The sequence below is a fragment of the Gadus macrocephalus genome, chromosome 19 (genome assembly GCF_031168955.1).
Source record: "Gadus macrocephalus chromosome 19, ASM3116895v1".
Classification (NCBI taxonomy): domain Eukaryota; kingdom Metazoa; phylum Chordata; class Actinopteri; order Gadiformes; family Gadidae; genus Gadus; species Gadus macrocephalus.
This window is the reverse complement of record NC_082400.1, coordinates 13,286,843-13,309,581: the sequence shown is the minus strand read 5'-3', so window position 1 is coordinate 13,309,581 and position 22,739 is coordinate 13,286,843. Positions and strand designations below refer to the sequence as shown.

The following is a 22,739-nucleotide window of genomic DNA, read 5'->3' as shown; positions in this document are numbered from 1 at the left end:
TCAGCCACATGAAAAGGCGTCGCACTTGACATGAGGAAACCTAGCACCGCCATCTAGTGGTTATTTCAGCACACTGCATGGCCTCAGACCAACCCACTCCCTCCAGCGCTGTCACTCTGACAATGGATAGCTTGTGCTCATCTCAGACGGTATCAAGACACTACGGTGGTCCTGTGTGCTAAAGTGGGGACGCTAGCTTCAGTTGGCCTGGCAAACAGCTTCTGGAGACTTCGGTCGCGGCCAAACGCACGGGTCCAAAGGTCGGTGCAATAAGGGAGGCGCAAAAAGGTGGTGAAAAAAGATGGTGCAAAAGAGATGGTGCAAACCGAAGAGGACAAATAGGTGGAGTTGAAGGGGGCGGGACGAAGCCTGTGAAGGAAGACGGTGAGTCAGGTTCTGGTCGGTGTGAGGTGACTCCAGGAACAGGCTAGGGTATCATACCCTAGCCATGCTATGGGCTCACGGCAGAGGTTCAGGTGGCGTCAAGGTTGACGGAGGAAAACACAGCGTCCGTTTCATGAGAGCAGCCTGCAGATGAGGGGGTTGGACATCTGGATCAGAGGACGCGGCGGCGGGCCGTACTGCAGAAACATCAGCCCTGCTGTATCCGATTCTGATCCCACGTCAGGATCGGAAGGACCAGAACCCACGGGGCGAGTGCTGTTCACACCGCTCTGGAGAACATCGGCGCGGTCGCTGCTGCTTTGGGGGGGGGGGGGTCAGTACGGCTAGGAGGGTAGGAGGTAGGACACAAGGGGAGGGAGGTTAGTAGAGTAGGAGGTAGGACACAACAGGGTAGGGAGGTTAGTAGGGTGGGAGGTAGGACACAAGGGTAGGGAGGTTAGTAGAGTAGGAGGTAGGACACAAGGGTAGGGAGGTTGGTAGAGTAGGAGGTAGGACACAAGGGTAGGGAGGTTAGTAGAGCAGGAGGTAGGACACAACAGGGTAGGGAGGTTAGTAGAGTAGGAGGTAGGACACAACAGGGTAGGGAGGTTAGTAGAGTAGGAGGTAGGACACAAGGGTAGGGAGGTTAGTAGAGTAGGAGGTAGGACACAAGGGGAGGGAGGTTAGTAGAGTAGGAGGTAGGACACAAGGGGAGGGAGGTTAGTAGAGTAGGAGGTAGGACACGACAGGGTAGGGAGGTTAGTAGAGTAGGAGGTAGGACACAAGGGTAGGGAGGTTAGTAGAGTAGGAGGTAGGACACAACAGGGTAGGGAGGTTAGTAGAGTAGGAGGTAGGACACAAGGGTAGGGAGGTTAGTAGAGTAGGAGGTAGGACACGACATGGTACGGAAGGAGGTAGGACTCACCAGGGTAGGGTAGGAGGTAGGACTCAAGGGTAGGGAGGTTAGTAGAGTAGGAGGTAGGACACAACATGGTACGGAAGGAGGTAGGACTCACCAGGGTAGGGTAGGAGGTAGGACTCAAGGGTATGGAGGTTAGTGGAGTAGGAGGTAGGACACAACAGGGTAGGGAAGGAGGTAGGACTCACCAGGGGAGGGTAGGAGGTAGGACACGACAGGGTAGGGGGTTATTAGGGTAGGAGGTAGGACTCAAGGGTAGGGAGGTGAGTAGAGTAGGAGGTAGGAGACGACAGGGTAGGGAAGGAGGTAGGACTCACCAGGGCAGGCGGAAGGACACAAGGGTAGGGAGGTTAGTAGAGTAGGAGGTAGGACTCAAGGGTAGGGAGGTTAGTAGAGTAGGAGGTAGGACTCAAGGGTAGGGTAGGAGGTAGGACACCAGGGGGTAGTAGGGTAGGAGGTAGGACACCAGGGGGTAGGAGGGTAGGAGGTAGGACACCAGGGGGTAGTAGGGTAGGAGGTAGGACACCAGGGGGTAGTAGGGTAGGAGGTAGGACACCAGGGGGTAGGAGGTAGGACACCAGGGGGTGAGTAGGGTAGGAGGTAGGACACCAGGGGGTAGGAGGTAGGACACCAGGGGGTGAGTAGGGTAGGAGGTAGGACACCAGGGGGTAGGAGGGTAGGACACCAGGGGGTAGTAGGGTAGGAGGTAGGACACCAGGGGGTAGGAGGTAGGACACCAGGGGGTAGGAGGTAGGACACCAGGGGGAGAGTAGGGTAGGAGGTAGGACACCAGGGGGTAGGAGGTAGGACACCAGGGGGTGAGTAGGGTAGGAGGTAGGACACCAGGGGGTAGGAGGTAGGACACCAGGGGGTAGGAGGTAGGACACCAGGGGGTAGGAGGTAGGACACCAGGGGGTAGGAGGTAGGACACCAGGGGGTGAGTAGGGCTAGGGCTGTAGGGCAGCAACAATTAGTCAACAATTAGTAATTGGTCGACTTATCAATTAATGGTTTAATTAAGTCCATCGTTGGAGTCCTTCATCAAGTGGGAGCACCAACCGTTGGCTGCTCGATGCTTCACGGACTCAAACCCTCGACCCCGGGTCCATTCTTAAAATGAATACTTACATTTGATCGGGCCGCTGGTCAAGCTAAACCCGATAAACGTGCTAGTGCGCTGCAGCCCCAGGGGGTGGGGGGGGGGGGGGGGGGGGTGGTTGGGGTCGGGGTCAGGGGGGGGGGGGGGACTCACCAGGGCGGGGTAGGAGGGGTACCCGCTACACTTGGCCCACACTAGCGTCAGGGGCTCCAGTGCTACCGTGGCCGCGCTGGCGGGCATCCAGATACTGCTGTTCCCCACCTCTGGAGGACACACACACACACACACACACACACACACACACACACACACACACACACACACACACACACACACACACACACACACACACACACACACACACACACACACACACACACACACACACACAGAGACAGACAGACAGACACACCTGTTAGGACGGCCACGCGCACACACAGGCACACACACGGCGGACTCTGAGCCCTAGGGGGGGGGGGAAGGCGGGCTGCGTCGGGAGGTTGCTCGTTCGATCCCCGGCTCCTCCTGGCTGAGTGTCGGGGTGTCTCTGAGCGAGACGCCTCGCCCTGACTGCTCCCCGACGAGCCGGCGGGCGCCTTGCGGGGTTGACTCCGCCGTCGGTGGGTGGATGTGTGCGTGAGTGGGTGGACGTTAGGCGATGGTGTAAAGCGCTTTGAGCGGCCGCTGGGTAGAAAAGCGTGGTGTAAATGCAGACCGTTTGTAGGGGCAGCGTGGTCTCTGCGTGAGCGCGGGTTCAGCGCCCCTGGGTCCCATCAGCCCCCAGCAGGCATGCTGCCGCCGAGGACAGGTGTGACTGAGGCTGGAGGTGTGTGTGTGTGTGACTGAGGCTGGAGGTGTGTGTGTGTGTGTGATTGAGGCTGGAGGTGTGTGTGTGTGTGTGACTGAGGCTGGAGGTGTGTGTGTGTGTGTGACTGAGGCCAGTGTGTGTGTGTGTGTGACTGAGGCCAGTGTGTGTGTGTGTGTGTGTGTGTGTGTGTGTGTGTGTGTGTGTGTGTGTGTGTGACTGAGGCCAGTGTGTGTGTGTGTGTGTGTGTGACTGAGGCCAGAGTGTGTGTGTGTGTGTGTGTGTGTCTGTGTCTGTGTGTGTGTGTCTGTGTGTCTGTGTGTCTGTGTGTGTGTGTGTGTGTGTGTGTGTCTGTGTGTCTGTGTGTCTGTGTCTGTGTGTCTGTGTGTCTGTGTGTGTGTGCGTGTCTGTGTGTCTGTGTGTGTGTGTGTGTGTGTGTGCCTGTGCACGTGCGTGTGTGCGTGTCAGGCCGGGCTGCGGGCGCCGCTCTACCTGCGGCGATGCGGGCAGCGCGGGCGTAGTTGCCCGTCTCGATGCAGGCGATCATCTGGCTCTTGTCATCCAGCGTGTTGCGCCGCACCAGCGCCGGCTTGCCCTTCCCACACTGGGGGAGGGTCAGGGTGCCGCTGCAGAGCGGGGGGGGGGGGGGGGGGGGGAGAGAGGAGGAGGTTATACCCTTGTAACTTATCTCATGTGTAACGACAGGGTTTATTCTCGGAGAGCAACATCACTGAGTGTCCACAGGGGGGCGGTGTTGCACCAGTGGAGAAAGATAAACATAAACTAGGGATTTTAATAACTCATATTTTTCATGGTCGAATAATCAGTGGGTGGTATGAACGAAAAATCGATTATTCGATGTGTGCCGACATTCACAAAGGCAGCCACGGATCATCGGCAAGAAATCACTTAATATCTTAAACGCAAAAAAACAACTACATGCTTAGTAATTCCAGTCAAATCGTCTGTTGTGAAAAATGCATTGAACTGTAATCAGAAAACGCGATTATATGATACCCTATAATATCTGTGGTATAAAGGCTGGGATGAATTTCAAATTATAAATATGTACACTTTGTGTTGAAAGTATAGACCGTCGATAATCCTATTGAAACGAATGGCGCATGGTCTTCAAAACGAGAGCTTGTAAATTGTGAAAAATGAATTAAACTGTAATCAGACAACACGGTTATATGCTATAGACCCTAGAGTATCTGTTGTATAAAGGCTGGTAAGAATTTCGAATTATATATGTACAATGCATTACGTTAGCTCTCTGGCTCATAGCTGAGCGGACTAGAATACCTCCCGTTGCCAAGTCGTAGCTAAGGTCTGTCCTATTTGCTGGAGGAGTGAACAACGTTTCCGTTGCATAAGAAAGAACGTTATGGGAAGGTAATGATAGAGTACAAAAGTGTGACGTCACGTTTCCATAGCAACCAATTTTCGGTTCTACACAAACCAAATTAACAAGGGGAAATCCAATGGCAAACAAACGTTTTATAGAAAAAAATTTTGCGAATTGATTTGCAAGTTTGTTTTACCAATGATGCAAGTAATATCGAGAATAGATTGTCTTCATATAAAAAAAAAATGACGAAAGTAACGTCGTCAAACTTTTCCTTTCAATACCCCAGGGGAATACATGAAAGCCTCAACATGTCGATTGGTAGTGATTTTCACCTCTTGAAATTGATTTATTTTCATTTTGAAAGAAACAACACATGGCAGCAATTGGAAACGCCATCTCTCGTTCTGTTGTTCAGAACTGAAAATCCGGTTGCCAGGACCACGTGACGTTTTCACTTTAGTACTCTATTGTTCCAGGTATTAGTCAAACCCTCAGGCGTTACCAGGGAAACAATGTTATGGCTTGGGAAAAATGTTAAAAATAAATTTTGACCATCGGGAACGAATAATCGAATATTCTGACCCATCCCTAACATAAACAGACATACATGGAGGCTTGGTGCAAACAGACAGACAGACAGACAGACAGGCCGAAAGACAAGACAGATATACAGACCCTGGGGTGGACAGGAATAGACAGGAAGACAGACAGACAGGTAGACAGGCATGCATGCCGACAGGTACCTGGTGCATGACGACAGACAGGTACCGTATGCAGGCAGACAGACGGGCAGACAGGCATGTAGGCTTACAGAGAGATAAAGAGGCAGGTACCTGGTGCAGGCAGACAGGCTGCTACTGGAGGAGATGGACGACTCGGACGCCCAGCGTCTCCGTGGTTCCAGAGTCCTGGGGTTCCCCAGCTCCTTCTGTACCCCCTCCTGCTCCTCCTGCTCCTCCACCTCCTCCTCCAGGAAACCGTTCGACAGACCTGAAGGAGAAACACCCTCGGGTTAAAACACGCCCTGGAGTGAATACAACGGCAACAACATAAATATAAATCAATGTCCCATTGAGCATTTTATATCAACGTCCCAGTGAACACAGTGATATCAATGTCCCAGTGAACACAGTGATATCAATGTCCCAGTGAACACAGTGATATCAACGTCCCAGTGAACACAGTGATATCAACGTCCCAGTGAACACAGTGATATCAATGTCCCGGTGAACAGTGATATCAATGTCCCGGTGAACACAGTGATATCAACGTCCCAGTGAACACAGTGATATCAATGTCCCGGTGAACACAGTGATATCAACGTCCCAGTGAACACAGTGATATCAATGTCCCGGTGAACAGTGATATCAATGTCCCGGTGAACAGTGATATCAATGTCCCGGTGAACACAGTGATATCAACGTCCCAGTGAACACAGTGATATCAACGTCCCAGTGAACACAGTGATATCAATGTCCCAGTGAACAGTGATATCAACGTCCCAGTGAACACAGTGATATCAACGTCCCAGTGAACACAGTGATATCAACGTCCCAGTGAACACACGGTGTTCTGTATCCAGGGACTTGGATGTCTTTGTACAGAAGAACACATCAAACCTCTGTCGAGCCGTTTGACCGGCGACACCCCCTCGCCCTCCTCGGCCGCCGTCGAGTCTTCCTCGCTCAGCCGCCCGTCGACGCTCCTCCTCATCCTCCTCTTCCTCCCTTGCAGCAGGTTCTCCAGCCGCGGGATCACCACGGACAGGAAGGACTTGGACCCAAGCTCCTCCCCTTCCACCACCTCCTCCTCCTCCCCGATCCGCTGTATCCCCCCTGCCCCCTCTGCCGCCAACCCCCCTGGCCCCGCCTCCTTCCCTCCGTCGGCTCCTCCCCCTCCCCGTGCCACGCCCACCACAGCCACGCCCCTCTTGGACTTCCTGAAGAGGATGGCGGTGCGGCGACCGACCGCGCCGACGGGCTCGGCCAGCGTGGACGTCGCCACCACGCTGACCTCGCCCTCCAGCAAGGCATTCTGGGAGCCGGGCGAGGGCCGCGCGTGGCCGTTGAGGTGAGGAGCCTCGCCGTCGGGCTTTCCGCGTCTGATGTCGGGTACCCGGTCGTCGAGGGGACGGGGGGGCTCGCAGTGGAGGCGGGGCGCCTGGTCGTGGGGGAGGCTCTTGTGGGGGAGGGGGTTGGCCTTGTGTTTCAGAATGAGGGGGTCCTCGTTATGGAGGTGGTTGGCCTTGTGTTTCAGAATGGGGGGGTCCTCGTTATGGAGGGGGTTGGCCTTGTGTTTCAGAATGGGGGGGTCCTCGTTATGGAGGGGGTTGGCCTTGTGTTTCAGAATGGGGGGGTCCTCGTTATGGAGGTGGTTGGCCTTGTGTTTCAGAATGGGGGGGTCCTCGTTATGGAGGTGGTTGGCCTTGTGTTTCAGAATGGGGGGGTCCTCGTGGTGGAGGTGGTGGGCCTTGTTTCTGAGGTTGTGGGGTTCCACCTTATAGAGGTGGTGGGGGTCCGCCGGGTGGAGGTGGTGGGCCTTGTGTCTGAGGTGGTGGGGGTCCGCCGGGTGGAGGTGGTGGGGGTCCTCGTGGTGGAGGTGGTGGGCCTTGTGTCTGAGGTTGTGGGGGTCCGCCTGGTGGAGGTGTCGGGGGTCCTCGTGGTGGAGGTGGTCCGCCTTGTGTCTGAGGTGGTGGGGGTCCGCCGGGTGGAGTTGGTGGGGGTCCTCTTGGTGGAGGTGGTGGGCCTTGTGTCTGAGGTGGTGGGGGTCCTCCGGGTGGAGGTGGTGGGCCTTGTGTCTGAGGTTGTGGGGGTCCGCCTGGGGGAGGTGGTTGGAGCTGTGTTTGAGGCTGGGGGGGTCTTGGTGGTGGAGGCCGCAGGGGGCGGTGTGTTTAAGGCTGGGGGGGTCCTGGAGGTGGTTGGCGTTGTGTTTGAGGCTGGGGGCCTCCAGGTGACTGAGGTCACGGGGGCCGTCGTGGTTAAGGCTGGGCGTGTCCTCGGGTTGGAGGCCCGGGGCGCCCTTGTGTTTGAGCTTGGGGGGGTTCTTGCTGGGGTTCAGTTTGGGGGGGTCCTTGCGGTGGTGGTGGTGGTGGTGGAGGTGGTTGGCCTTGTGGTGGAGGAGGGGTCCGTCGTGGATGGATCTGAGGGTGGGGGGCCCGGGGTCTCCGTCCGGGTGGACCGGTGGGGGGCTAGAGTCCAGAGGCTCCAGCTTGGGGGGGAGAGACTTGTCCCCTGGAGACGAAGGAGGAAGCCGTCAGAGTCAGACCCAGAACACACAGCTCCTTTCACCGTTACAGTAGGAATCAGTCACTTGTGTTCATATTTAGGGGATTTAGCAGACGCTTTTATCCAAAGGCTTACATCAAGTACATTTGTCAGAAGAAAGAGCAACAACAACATATCTGTCTGTGCAGTGCCACGCTTTAACAGTCCCTAGGTTAACCCATTCCCCGTACTCAACAAAGATAGCTAGGATAAGATGCTACACAATTCTAAGTACTATTTTTAAAAGGCAAGGACGCACAACATACAATACATGTTTATGAGGGGCGTGGGGGCTCAGTTCCCAACAAGACAAGGTGGACCTCCAAGATGATTCTGACCCCAACACCATGTGATATCCGATTAAGTCAGAGTCTAACCTTGCGAGTAAAAAAGCATCAGATCATTTTTATGCCAAGAAAGTTTTTCAAAAGTACAATGTCATTGTCCAAGGCATGTATGCTTCTCATCTGCGGGTATAATGGGAGTACTATGGAGGCTGGGAGAGGACAGAAGTCGTCTTGTCCCTGATTTGACGTCCATCACATGACCACACGGACAGAACACACCCCGTCATGTGACTCTGCTAGCCTGCAGGCTAAATGCGGACTGAGCTCCAGCATGGCACATGGGACCTCAGGCACCATGTGACTGACTACTGGAGTTTTTTAAAGGAAAAAAGGAGACATAAAATGTCTTCTGTGGCTGATGGCCGGTTTGAGTCTGCGTTTGGCTATGTTACTCCGTAGAAATGAGAAACGTCAATGAAGGTTAGTCGTTAAATAAACTAATAATTTAGTTTTTTCCTTTTTATCGGGATTGGTCATTCAGAACAGTGCCTCGGAGTACGATCTCACGAGCCGTGTTCCCCTTCTTAAAGAACCGCCGTTACCATGGTTACCTGAGGTTGTCTCATTGTTTGTGTTTCAGCAACTGATTCCTCAACCAGCCATGTTTCGGTAAGCGAGTCGGACGTGTTCCAAACTGATCCGAAAGCCAAAGACAGGTCGCCCAACCAGCTTAACGTGGCATTTGATTCAATAATTAATTAAACATTTGTTTTAATGAATCTGAACCGTTTTAGAAATGAAAAGGAAAATAATGTCTATCTAATTAAAAAATATATAAAAATGAATAACAACAGCGCAAGGGTTTTAAATGGAAATTGACAATCCCAAAAATTTACCAACTGTATTCGAGCCGGCTGAAACCAGAAGCCTGGATGGCTATCCATCTTATTAATCTCATCCAGGGTGGTTACTGTTGCTGGGTGACAGTAGAGCTTCAATAAAGCAGGTCGCAGACCAGATGAGCCACCTCGCCTGGAGATGCGATCTGGGGTCTTGTTTTGTGTTTAATGTCACGGGTCGCAATGGATGGACCATTGCAGTCAATCATAGAGCTGCTGTTAGGTGGTACCGGTGTGAGTGCTTTTTTGAAACACGACTCATTCTAGTTGTGATTTTGTACTACCAATTAGAATTAAACCAAAAAAGGTTGTTTTTAAATTTGGCAGTTTCAATGAAATTGCACCGCAGCAATAGCACTAGTATGCAGCAACCGAAGAAAGATCTGCACACTCATCTGGCTGACGGATTGGCAGACACATTACCATTTCACAGCCCGTTTGTTTTTGTTAACCCATGTGTTTTTAGAACATGTTTTGAATGCACTTCAATGCGTTTTCGATAACGCTATCACCCTATGATGCAGCCAGGAAATGCAACATGCACAATTACGCAGGCAAGGCAAATAAATAAAAGAATGGTCCCTATTCAGTACAGCACACTGCCAATGATGACCGCAGGCCAAATCCACCAGAAAAAAAACATTCCCTACTTTAATACCACCAGGTCTACGTTGACATTACAGACCACATGACCAAGGGCTATATGGTTGGATCCAAACACGTGTATTATACTGCTTTTTTTAAGTCTTAAAACGGCTTGAAACCTTGTTTTTCGGATAACGTATAAATGGTCAAACATGTGTTTGACTATGTGTAAAAATCAGAAAATCTCTTTAATCAGTTTGAACTCTTCAAAAATAAGGGCGAGGTTTGGCAACACGTCACTGACCAACAAGAACAGACTTGAAAGGCTGTGTAAGGTGGCCAGGCAAGTATGTGGTGGAAGTTCGGCCCAACTTTAAGATTAGCAGGTTTTCGTAAAAGCTACCAGTATTCTGAACTGTCTTAACTTAACTGTCTTAACTTAACTGTCAGGGTCTTCCTAAGGAGTTGGAGCTACTACCTTCAGGTCGTCATTTGAAGGATCCTGCGAGGAGGAGCTAACTCTATACGTTCCTCCTTTTGTCCCAACTGCCATTTCTACCTTAAGTAGTCAATAATTTAATTCTATTAGGCCAAGGTCGTCGCACTACAAAAGTGATGTAGTCTGAACTACCGCTGTGTTTTGCTGTTGATGTTATGGTTAGTATTAGAGGGCCAAATACAAAATCGGGAGACAGACACCCTATCGTAATTACAACTTATATTATTTCCCCAGAAACCCCTAGCCAGCCATATCTGTCCAGTCCCAATTTATAGAACTTTACACCATGGTAGAGGGTGAACGAAAATGGCCCAGTAAAAAAGTGGGCAATGGCTCTGTGCAGTGGAAATGTGAACTTTGAACAAGCATATCTCCTTAGCCCTTTGAGCTACAGTTGGGAAACTTTGCCAACATGCGTCTCCTCATAATGAACACATTCGTCTCAAGAACATATGACTTCTTTCTGAATAGATTTTCCACCTTTTTGATTTTTGTGAAAAAAAAGAAAACAATCATCATCAATGGTGGTGAAAGGCACACGGGTCAAGATTCATCTCTCCAGAGTGTTTCCAGATTGGGCATAAGAGGCGCTATAGTGATCCACTCCAAAAAGGTAAAGCATGGGGCTACCTTCATGGTAGAGACCACACGGTACGTACCATCGTCGTGGAGACAGTGGCCGTTGGTCTGCGCGGCTCTCAGGTGAGTCTTCCCCGCCTCGGGCTGAGGCGACGTCAACGACAAAGAGGTCGACGACGAAGACGAGGAGGACGAGGCAGAGGATGAGGACGAGGAGGCGTGGTGATGGTGATGGTGATGGTGGGGGTGGTGGTGGTGATGGGGATTGGGGTGGTGGTGGTGGTGGTGGTCGGGGAGCCCCCGGTGGAGGCTGGCCTCGCTGCGCACGTCGTTGATGGTCTTCTTCAGCAGCTTGAGCCGCTTGCTGCGCGACGGGCTGGACTTCATGGAGCAGGTGAGGTCCAGCTTCTCCAGCAGCTGCTGCAGCTGCTGCTCGGGGGACAGGCGGGCCCGGTTGGCCGGCACCAGAAGGCGATCCACTGGGAGGGGGGGGGGGGGCAAAGAGAGGTCAAAGGTCGACATCAGACTGAACATGAGGTTACTAAACACTACTCTTCTGCGTTGACTTGGAGGAGCGCTGTTTAGGAACATCTTGTCTAGGTAAGATGTTCACCTGTCTCGTTTTACTCTTAGTGTTTGAGTTAAATCATCATTATGCATCTTCTTCATTATATAATATCTAATGGTAAAGCACGCATGGAAGGTACTTAATAAATAGAGTTTCAAAATCTAGGAATTGATGGGAGTCTAGAGCCATCTCTTTCTTCTCCACGGCGGAAGGATCCCAGATCCAGACAATCACAGTTTTACCCACAACAATCTCTGGGCTTATGCTGATCCGCTGTAGTTACTAAATTAGCAGTAGGGCCTAAAAAAAAAAAAAGTTTGGTTCCTGTTGGTTGTCAGTTGAGGTCATGGGTAGGTAGGGAATTTATTTTATTTTTTTATTTTATTTTTTCCAGCGGCAGCGAATGATAGGTAGGTTGTTTTCATTTAAAAACGAGAAAATTCGCTCATCCTTGTACAGAATGAAGAGGTGCTGTACCAAAACGTGATTATAGTTTGCATAAAAATAAAAATAAAACGTTTTTTATTTATTTTTTATTATTGTTTATTTTTAATGCTCATAAAATAATTTGGGTCGCACATAAATTGAGAGGGTCGGTCGGAAACCGGAACCAAACAAAAAAATGTTTTAGGCCTAGTCTACATTTCAAGCATGCACTTGACTGGATGCCTGGCATATCGCAGTGACTACAACTGAATGCCTGGTCTCTCCTTAAGGTTAACCGACCAGCCTCCCATCCACAATTGAATTTTTTTTGCCTGTATGAATGTATGCCAATTATGGCACCCATTGCACACACGGCATTCCTTCTCAAGATTCTTTCCTTGCTGATTAAGGGAGATATTTTTCTTGCCCTCTGGAGGGCTAGGGTCATGGTGGTGTCATAACTATATGGCCTGTTAAGCTTTACCTGTGATTAAGGAACACACAAATAAAATATAATTGACTTGAATTGGTGGCTGTCTCCAAAACCCGGGAACGGACTCTCAAATCTCCCGGACCGGGACGTGGCCTCACCTTCGTCCCAGGAGAAGGGTGGCGCCGGCTCCAGCTTGGGCGCCTCCGGCAGGTGGATCCCGGCGAGGGGGTCGAAGCCGATGCGCTCGGCGTCGCGTCGGGCCTTGCGGATCAGCACGCCGCCCTGGTCGCGCATGCGTACCGCGGCGCGGTGGAAGTACGAGTCCCGGGGGTTGTACTGCAGGCAGTTGGCCACCATGAGGTCGAAGTCGGCCTGGAAGTGGTCCAGGCCGCCGTACGCCTGCGCCTCCACGCGCCGGGCCATGGTGGAGAAGTCCATGGGGTGCTTGATGTGGTCCAGGTAGTCCGGGACCTGGAGGCGGAGACAGAGGGGGGAGGGGGGGGGGGGGGGCGTTAGAGACGCTGATCTAGGGCTTGACAAATCTTGATATTGGTTATTAGCCACCACATAAACCAGTTCAAATGTAATATTACAAAAAAAGTACAAATGACCAAAACCCTTCCTGATCATTCACAAGAAAAGCACCTGCATTGTGTTAGGTTAAAGTTCAAACGTGTTGCAAGATGTGTGCACAAGAACGCACAGGCGTGCGGGAAGCAAAGTAATAAGAAAATAATTTACCCTATCAAATTTGCTTTTCAAAAGTCCAGCTACAAAGCATTTCGGCGTCTATACGACCAAGTTATTTCTGTGTTAAATGACTACATGGTTTTTACCCTTCTCATGGGGAGAGAGAGAAAGGAGGGGAGTTTGCGGTAGCATGCGTGCGTGTGTGGTTGCCGACCAAACACAAAAGGTGTCTGAGGCAAGGTGGGGGGAGAAGGAAGGAGAATGTCCTATTTGTGGAAATTCTCTTTACGCCCCAGTCGCAAACAATAAAATCATATTCTCGAGCAAAAACATTACCTGTGGCGGATGCAGGCCTGTAATGGGCCTTTCAGTATTACCTACCCAGCTAGCTGCACACACTCGGCCCTGAACTCATTGCGCATGACCTGAGCTTTCCAAAAGGCTAGGCAAATATGTTGCTAAGCTAGCAAGCTCGTCCCTTTGGACTTTGGAGAGGGGCACTGAAGGGAGGGGTGGGATTTATTCGGATGGATGATTTCAAAAAAGCTAGCTCAAAAACACCTGCCCTAGTTTTAAATCAAGGCTGAATAAAATATACGTTACATATTTTACAAAGTTAAATATAAAAGAGTGGTTGGCCACTTTGTCGTCAGTTTTTAAAAGAGTTCCTGGTTCATGAGCCTGTCTCTCTCCTCTACCAAGTGTCTCTGCTGGGACGGGTGCTCCAGGGGTCAGCCATGTGTCTTATGACAACTGTCAGTTGGAAAAGATCATCGCCCAACGTGGGGCTCGAACCCACGACCCTGAGATTAAGAGTCTCATGCTCTACCGACTGAGCTAGCCGGGCTGTGTCTCCTCAGACACGCCCACATTGTTACAGCGAGCCGCATAGCCCCTGGGAGGTTCACGTGAACATACCAGGAAGCTCTCACGTTTCACAGCACTGTACGGTACCACCGTCGGAGTGTCACGTTACATCAAGTTAGAGCATGCCGATCATATCTTATCTACAGTGTTGTGTGTATACATAGTCTTAGTTATCTCTTCCTAATGTATGGAATGGGGGTAGTTTAAGATGATATGTCCCTCGGTTCAAGAACATGGAGCAACAGTCAAGACACAATCAACTTTACATATTGTCATTGTTAACATTTACATTTACGATTTTATCCCAAGTGACTTACAATGAGTACATTTGTGAGAAGAAGAGAAACAATATATTGCTGACAGTACGGTGGGATGTTCATAGAAACAAGTGTCAAGCACTAACAATAGCTAGTTTAACCCATTTCCTGTTTCAACAAAGATAGCTAGGATAAGACGCTGCACAATGCTAAGTGCTATTTTGAGGATAAGATATAGGCTGCAGGAATAAGTAGTAGTATATTCAGTAAAGCATATCATTGAGTATTAAAATCGAGATACACTGCAGTTCTAAAATTGCGATGTTGAACATGGACTGGAACCAAAATGATCAGCGCCCAACGTGGGGCTCGAACCCACGACCCTGAGATTAAGAGTCTCATGCTCTACCGACTGAGCTAGCCGGGCTGAATATCCCAGAACACACCCACGTTTAAGAGGAAGCAACATAGCCCTTCGGTTACTCGCATGACGCATACCAGGAAGTGCTCACTTTTCAAACGACTGTCAGCAACAAGCTAGTCTAGCAGCTAGCAGACGCAAAGCAAACAATGGAAGTCCACACTTGGCTAGCCAACGTGGGTTAGCCTAGCCAGCCGGCAACACTATGGCAACAGCTAGCTAGCCTACACTGCAGCTAACCACCAGCAAACTAGCCAACGGCAAGCTAGTCAGCACTGAACTAGTAAGTATCCTGACAAGCCAATTACCCTAACACTCCCATTATTGTGATAATTATAACATGGCAACAAGGGATGCAGAGGTTTATCGCATAGGCCGATATTCCCAGTATTGACTGCCATCGGCCGATCAGGGAATAAGATTACATAGTTGCACGGGTAAATCACACTTCTTTCCCCGTTTGAACTTCAGAAAAGAGGAGTCAGCTTATCAGAGGCATCGGCTTCTGACGTGATCTCCCAAACGTCGGAATCGGCTGCTGACGTTATCCCCCAAACATCGGAACCAGCTGCTGTCGTTAACCCCCAAACATCGGAATCGGCTGCTGACGTTACCCCCCCCCCAAACATCGGTATCGAACCTTCAGCCTTTACAGCGATAGCATATGCAGTGCGGTTATACACCAAAGTATAAATATCTTCCATCACCCATTAGGCTTGTATGTTGGCGATCACCTTAACATCAACAATCCAGACGCAGTCAAATCAGTTCAGCCATTTATTCCATTAACACACATGCAATACAATAAGGAGAATGGAACGCTCCGACTCATTTGTTATCCAAAGCTTAGTGACCACACAGACATATGGTTACACTGCTTCCAAGTAGAGGCAGAGAACAATGTAGTTGTGCTTTTAGATCAGGCCGAGCGTATAACAGGCAACACCATTAACTTTGATTACATGTTGGGTAAACTCTGTGTTGGATGTGTTTGATCCATACAGTCTATGGTGATATCTGTTGCAGCTCCTTGAAGCTAGTGAGAGTGTGTTTGCCTGATTCATTCCAATTAACTGTAATCCAACTGATTCCTCGTTCTTTGTCAAAGGGATGTTTCATTTACTCCAAGATCGTATTCTAAATTAAAGACACTGTGTGGATCCACTCATAACTCGTCCAAACTAAACTCTGGTGTTCAGAGTAGCCTCTTTCCTTAACGCATCTCTGATGCTTCAACAAAATAACACTAACTATGTAGGTATGTATGACATCTGACCTACAAGCATGAGATATTAGCTGGATAAGAGCAACTAAAACAAGTGCTGCAGGACAAATTTGCTAAATTATATAAATATGATTAAAACCACTGGAGAGGGCAGCCATAGGAATCAGAGCGAGTGATTGACAGTCACTATTGTTATAGATGTCACGAAGAGGCCGCTGGGGGTCTGGGACTCCTACACCCAGTCGGGGGCCAATAGGGTGTGAACCCACAACCTTTTGTCCCTGAGTCACCAGACACCCTCCCCGAGCACCGTCCCCATATCCGTGTCAGGTGAATGGGTGTAGGGCAGTGTGTAGTAGAGATGTTCCAATAACATTTACTCCGTCCCGCTCCCGATACCGATTCCAACTCCTGAACTTGAATCAGCCAATACCGATGCAGCAGCTAGCATTGTAACTACTAATAGCACGTGTTTGTGATGCTCTCTGCCTGTGTAGTAAAGGCGCTAGTCAGGTGATGGTATCGGATCGGTATCGGATCGTATCGGAACAACTCCAGGGTGTAGCAGTGTGTCGCAGTGTGTCGCCTCACCTCGCCGACGTCCACGGGCTGGGCGAACACCCGGGCTTGGTCCTTCTCCTGCAGCTGCTCCAGCAGGGCCCCGAGCAGCAGGCTGAAGGGCGTCAGCTGCAGCTCAAACAGAGTCTGCTGCAGCTTCATCTGATGGAGGGACACGGGCGATCAGGGGGGGGGGGGGGGGGGGGGAGAGGAGTGGTAGGCCGCGGTCACACCGCAGCGCTGACCACCCTCCACCACGAGAAAGGGTTGTGCTCTGTGATGCATCTCATTCACTCACCTACCACGCCGATTCACTCACTCACTCACTCACTCAGACGTGCAGTCGTTCACTCACTCAGGCACACACAGTGTCACTCGCTCCTTCACTCAGCCGCCCGCCCACACCGCTTCACTCACACGCGCATCCCCATTCACTCAGGGCACTCAAACCCATTTGCACGACCGCAGTTGTTCACTCCGGGACTCACACATTCACCGCCCACACCCATTCACTCACATGCCCAAACCATTCACTCACAAGCACAATAGTTCACTCAGGCACACACACGTTCATTCACCCACCCACTAACACCCATTCATACACGCGCTCAGATGTTCACACAGACACGCACACACAAATTCACTAACTCGCGCATTAATTCCCAGTGTGATTAATTCTCCCACTGACATTAACACACATACTGACACGCGTGTCAGATAGCTATGCCGTGGGTCTCTAGGTCTGCGTTCCACCCATGGTATTCCACGGCCTCTTACCTCCTCCCTCTTCAGCTTCTCCCGCTTGCGGATGAGCTCCAGCAGTAGCCTGGCTCGCTCCAGGTCGTGGCGCAGGCGATGCCACTCCTTCAGCTGCTCCTTGAGGGCCCGGCTCTCCTCCTCGCACTGCTTCTGGTGGCCCTGGGCACAAAAAGACACCACGTCATGAAACACCTTTTTGTTTCCAGTGACCTTGAACACAACACAGTCTTGAAACCTCCCACGGTTTCTCTCCACCTTGAACACATCCCATTAGAGCCTCCCACTGACTTTAGTGACCATGAAGACCACACGATGTAAAAGACCTTTCCAACCACTTCTGATGAACCTGAAGTGAACACAAGAAAAAATATTTACACATTTATAGCGCTCCTGAACACAACAAAATGTCGTGAAAAAACCCACTCTCTCAGGTAACCTTGAACATACCACCATGTAAGGAAACTAAGGGGCCAGGCGTCTATTTGAAGACTGTTAAGTCTTGAAACGTCCCGCAGCCTCTGTTGATCTTTAACGCAACACAACCCTCAACGAAACCGCATGCCCACATACTTTACGAGTCCCGTAACGGTATACGTGGGCAATGCATCACAATTGAATAAGAAGTAGAATCTAGAAAATAAGAGCAGCATTTTCAGCAGAGCCTTGGGTTGCAAACCAGCAGTGAGGGGTACCTGCTGAACTGTCTTCGGGGACTGAGTGCTGGTCTTCAGCCGGCGGATGAGAGGCAACCCGTTCCTCGCCTGCCTCTTTAGGGTCCAGTAGTTCAGCACCAGCTGCACAAACGCCTTCTTCTTCTGGATGGACACCTGGTTCAGGATGCTCTGTAGCCTGGCGGTCAGACGGACGGGTCCGGGGGTTAGGGAGACGGCCTCATACAAGCCGCAGGCCGGGGATGCACACACAGTATGCGTACACTCAAGTTGTCAGACAGCTATACTGCTGTTGCATGTTGGGTTTACAGATGTTGATGATTTAAGGTGAATAAAATTGCCCTTGCTAGATAGTTTTCCACGTTCCTGATGATGAAGCAGCACATGATTCGCTGTATGAACCGTATGAACACGTCGAGTTATAGGAGGCAAATTCTAATGCCGTACAAACGGGAACAAAACTACATTCGCTGTTTTATCTACTTTCAATTTAGTGTTGGATGTTTGAAATTCCCCCAGTAGTCTTCAGACGAATGTGGCGTCCTTATGAATTAAGCACAGATACTTTGTTTTATCTCTCATTGTGTTCATTCCAAGCACAGGAGCACGTATGGATGATTAAAGGATATTGTATTCTGATTCTTCATAATTAAATGGGGACCGGCTTGTGGAATCTGCCTCCATGTCCCTCCCCTCAGATGTAAATAGAACCCTATACGTGTGTATTGGAGAGCCGGCTGCATTAACACTCCTGCTCGACACAGTACCATGTGGTAGCCAGACCACAATGTGGTGGTTGGACAGAGCCGATCACACATGTGTCTCTGATGCAATAAGATCTGGATTCCATGTGCATTGTATCCATCACCTAAACACATGTTAAAGTTGGGCTATTATGCCACCAGGTGTGCCATCTCAAGCTGCAGGAAAAAAAAAATCGTACTTTTCCTGTGTCTTAGTGATATCACAAGTGGGCGTGTCCACTTAGATGTGTGTTGACAGATCAGATTACCAGCCTACCCGATGGACTGTAGCAAATGTTGCTGGTCCATCCATCATACATCTAGATGGACACGCCCACTTGTGATGTCACTAAACCACAGGAAAAGGCCAATTTGCAAACGATAATCTTCCTGCTTTTCCAATGGGGCAGTGTAACTAATTACGTACTCACAAAACCTTCCAAACCTGTCATTCAGTGATGTGTCTACAAAGCCCGTCTATGTTTACTACCTAGTTACACCCATCCTTCTTCAAATACAAATAACTTTGAATATGAAGTGAATATTAGTATTCCATGTGTATAGGACCAAAGCCAACAGATTGGTCGCATAACTGTTTGCATTGAACAAAACACACAGTTCCACTCAAAAAAGTGAAACAGATCAGAGTCACGTGGAAGTTGGAACAACAGTCAGGAACAAAACACAGCTTTGAGGAGGGACGTTTTAGTGACATCACAAGTGGGAGTGTCCACCCAGAGGTATGCTGGATAGCTCGGTCTACCAGCCTACCCAGTGGACTGCGTGTCAGGACTAATGCTGCGTTTTTATTATCCATCCGTCTTATCCACGAACACGCCCCGTTTCCTCCGACGGCGAACTCGCCATCTCGGTTGAACTCAGTGGTGACCGGGCAAAATTCCGAGACAGAATTCAAGATGGCTGCGCCCAGTGTGACTTGAAGCGTGAACTGTTTTCATTGTGCTTGGACTGCTTTGGTGGTTTAAATGGCAATTTCAATCACTCGTATTACGGCAATACCTTACTAGGTCCGTATCTCTGCCTATGGCCTATAGCCTACCTATTTTGGAGCGCCTGCCAATGCTACCGCGACAACAACTTTCCGGGCTGCGTCCATGTTTTCCTACAACGGCCGAGCGAAATAATAAAACGCTTAAAGTGTGGGCGTGGCGTCAGATCCGAGATCCGAGTCGGATCTCGGATCAAATGTTGCACTGTTAACCAGTCCAAATCTGAACCTTGGAAATGGACACATCCAACCTCTGATAAGAGACCTGACTGGAGCAGTCAGGAACAAAACGCACCTTTGGAGAGGGAAGCTAGGCGCGTTGGCAGGAGTGGCGACCTCCCCCTCCACCTCCTCCACCTTCACGTCCGGCTTTTTACTCTTCTTGCTCTTCCTCTGCTGCTGCTGCTGCTGCTGCTGCTGCTGCTGCTGCTGCGGCTGCGGCCGCTTCCCTTTCGACCGCCGGCTCCGTCTAGCCCCCTGCTCCTCCTTCTTACACAGTCCGTTCCGGGGCGCCGTGACCGCGTCGTACACCGTCAGGGGCTTCCGGGCGCCGCCGCTGGGCGTGTGCGCGCCGCAGTACGCCACCTTCTTCACCGAGAAGGCCGGCTCGCCGCTCTCCGTCACCTCCTTCACAGGCTCCATCTTCATGAAGAGCCCCGCCTTCTGGGCGCAGCTGACGTGGAAGGCGGCGTAGCAGTTGGCGCGGTGGCACTGGATGCACGCCCCGGCGCCCTTGCGCTTGCAGAGGTGGCACGTCAGCTTCCAGCGGGCCGCCGGGATGTGGCGCACGCCGTCGATGGGCTCGATGAAGGTGGTGTTGGAGAAGCCCACCTCGGGCACCCAGAGGGCGCACGCCACGTGGCCCCAGCGCTCGTCGTCCGTGCGCTTGACGGCGCCGCCCGTGTTGGGGCAGAGCACGCAGGCCGCCGGCGTGCCAGGCGCCAGCAGGCAGTGGCGGCACAGCCACTGGCCCTCGGGGATGTAGGGCACGCCGTAGCACTCCTGGTGCACCGCCAGGTTGCAGGCGTCGCAGAAGAGGATGGCGTTGCCGTTGTGACACTCGCCGTCGGCGCACACGCAGCACACGGCGTCCTCGTCGACGGGCACCTGCTCCTGGCCCTGGCTCTCCTGGTGCGCCTCCTTCTCGAAGCGGTCCACCAGGAACTCAAACACGTTGTAGGAGACGCGGCTGGCGCCCTCGCCGCGGCGCCTGTCATTGACCAGGTCCAGCCAGGCGTAGTCCTCCTCGTCCATGTCGTACTCGGTCTCCTCGTCCAGCTCCTCCTCCGTCTTCTCCTCGAAGGCGTAGAAGGCGGCGGGGCGGCGGGGCACCGCCGGCAGGTTGTACTCCACCGTGCGGAACTTGGGCTCCGGGAGCTTCTTGGGGCAGGCCCCGCTGTGGGGGCCGTGGTTCCCGGGCTTGTCCCCATGGGAGGCCGCCGCCGCCGCCGTGGCGGTGACGCCCAGAGCGGCGTTCTTCTTCTCTTGGCTGTTCTTGAGACGGACCGAGCGCAGCGGGGCCTGCGGCGGGGGCTTGTCCGCGTTCTCCTTGTTGCTCGTGCACTCCAGCATCTCCTGGGCCGTGGGGTCGTCGTCCGAAAGCACGCCCATCTTGTCGTAGATGCTTATGCGGTGCACCCGCCCGTCAATCTCCATCTCCACCATTCGCTGCGCCTGGGCGTAGGTGAGGATCTGCTTGTTGGGCGAGGGCATGATGGGAGACGGCGGCCGCTGGGGCACGGGGACCCGGTGGTACCGAGCTTTCTTCCTCATGGTGGCGATCCGTGTTGCTATGGGGACACAGAGTGGAGCACAGAGTCAAGATCGGTTGTTGTGACAATAGGGTGAGCAGGACGGAGGAATGAATACCTGACTGACTGACTAGCTCTACAGAGTTGTCACAAATGCAAAACAACTGCATGTTGTAAATGTTAAAAGATTGTCGGGTTACTGGTAGTCCTGAGACAAAGTTTAACGAATTTCAAACATCCAACACTAAATTGAAAGTAGATAAAACAGCGAATCATACACATTTAACATCAATTCTTTAAAACGATACTGTTTACACAAACTTATTTGTCAATGCTAAAAGATTCCCTTCAAATAAGAGATGTTTGACTAACATAAATCGAAATATTTTACCCGTAACCATTTACTTGTACATGCCGATGTTCAAATGCTAACGGCAGTAACTATTATGGTGACTTTCGTGTGAAGCTGACATTTACTTTGACAAATATGTTTTCATCAACATCTCACATTTATAGTGTAAGCACCTATTTGGGACGAACGCGTATCTATCTTGTTTTAAAGTTTCAGTTCATCGAAACACAAGAACAGCTCTCTCACTATGACACGATACAATGCAGCATTTAAATTGCAGACGAAGAATCGAGATACCAAAAAGAACAGGATTTATGCATGATGTTATGGTTGCACCCAAGAGGCATTTCATGCAAAAACCAGCAGGGAAATAATGAATAGTGGAGTGCATACCACAGACAGGGATCAAAAACCACTAGCTTGTTCGTGTTAATGATGGTGCAACAGAGTACAGTAACAAATATGATAATACTAGTCATCCTGGCCGTCCAGGAGCCCTGCCAGCCAGGACTTCATAATGACCATTGACAGGGGCATTTAAATGCAGTGGGAGGTGGCCCTGCACTGCTCTGCTGTTAGACCCGAGTTAGTAATGTCCTATTTGGTGCAGGGGTGTGCAGTTAACCATCCTAATGCGAGTGTACTGTGCCAAAGTGGCCTAGATGCTAACAATAACATTAGCCAGCTAGCCAGTGAAGCTAGCCCCCTGCTAACAAGAGCAAATGGCGTCAAACAAAACAAAAACGGCTCTTCTTTATTTTCCCCTAACCACCACCCCCTCTTTTAAATTCCGCCATTCACACAGCGAAACACTGCAGATAACGTACACGTCTCGTGGTCTTGGGCGTATCGCGGCCTGTATCGTGTTGCAAATAAGAAGGAAAAACACACATACCTCGGATTTGTAAGCACTTATGCTAGTGGGGGAAAGACAGTAGCTGCAAAAGGCGACGGCGGTACGGCCTGAACCGAACACAATGTTCTCATCCGACGGGCGATTCCGCGATGTTTTCGGAGATTAACGAAAAACGGAGGCTCCCAGAGCGGCTTGTACGACCGCAAAGTTCCGCATTCAAACATTCAAATCCGTGCGTGTAAGCAGGGGATCTGACGGTAGGGGTTTAACGGCTCGTTCACGGGTTTGTTGTGGTGGGGAGTCGCCGTGGTGCCTCCGCGGAGAGCAGGAGCTGAATGAGCGGCGTAGCTCTAGCGTAGCTCGACCCCCAACACAACAATGCACGAGACCGCCGCACCACGCAAGGCACGACGTGGTGACGTTGTGACGCAGCGGGGATCACGTCCGTGCGTGATAATGTACAAACAAACAAACAAACAAATA

At 51.0% G+C, this 22,739-nt stretch overlaps 2 protein-coding genes and 2 non-coding genes across 4 annotated transcripts in view; all 4 read right to left on the bottom strand.

Moving 5' to 3' along the window:
- LOC132447275 (protein phosphatase 1H-like) overlaps positions 1–22,739 on the bottom strand; it is a 69,136-nt gene that overhangs the window by 12,447 nt on the left and 33,950 nt on the right.
- On the bottom strand, positions 2,163–22,638 carry LOC132447271 (bromodomain-containing protein 1-like). The gene is made up of 11 exons (XM_060037825.1): positions 22,296–22,638; positions 19,593–21,087; positions 17,567–17,723; positions 16,893–17,033; positions 16,149–16,277; positions 12,256–12,568; positions 10,751–11,149; positions 6,178–7,788; positions 5,392–5,548; positions 3,700–3,833; positions 2,163–2,665 (listed from the first exon to the last, which is right to left on the bottom strand). The coding sequence occupies exons 2-11, from the start codon at positions 21,068–21,070 to the stop codon at positions 2,415–2,417; spliced, it is 4,770 nt and encodes a 1,589-aa protein (XP_059893808.1). The 5' UTR covers positions 21,071–21,087; positions 22,296–22,638; the 3' UTR covers positions 2,163–2,414.
- Positions 13,562–13,634, bottom strand: trnak-cuu (transfer RNA lysine (anticodon CUU)). Its single transcript has one exon. It is a non-coding gene; the product is annotated as a tRNA-Lys (tRNA).
- trnak-cuu (transfer RNA lysine (anticodon CUU)) lies at positions 14,266–14,338 on the bottom strand. The gene has a single exon. It is a non-coding gene; the product is annotated as a tRNA-Lys (tRNA).

What these genes read in the sequence shown, in the direction of transcription:
- LOC132447271 (XM_060037825.1), bottom strand. Translation starts at nt 21,070, where the DNA reads ATGAGGAAGAAAGCTCGGTACCACCGGGTCCCCGTGCCCCAGCGGCCG. An exon ending in AGCCCGTGGACGTCGGCGAG is followed by an intron (nt 12,569 to 16,148) that starts GTGAGGCGACAC and finishes CTCCGCCTCCAG; the next exon opens with GTCCCGGACTACCTGGACCA. An exon ending in AGCCTGTCTGCCTGCACCAG is followed by an intron (nt 3,834 to 5,391) that starts GTACCTGCCTCT and finishes CCCGCTCTGCAG; the next exon opens with CGGCACCCTGACCCTCCCCC.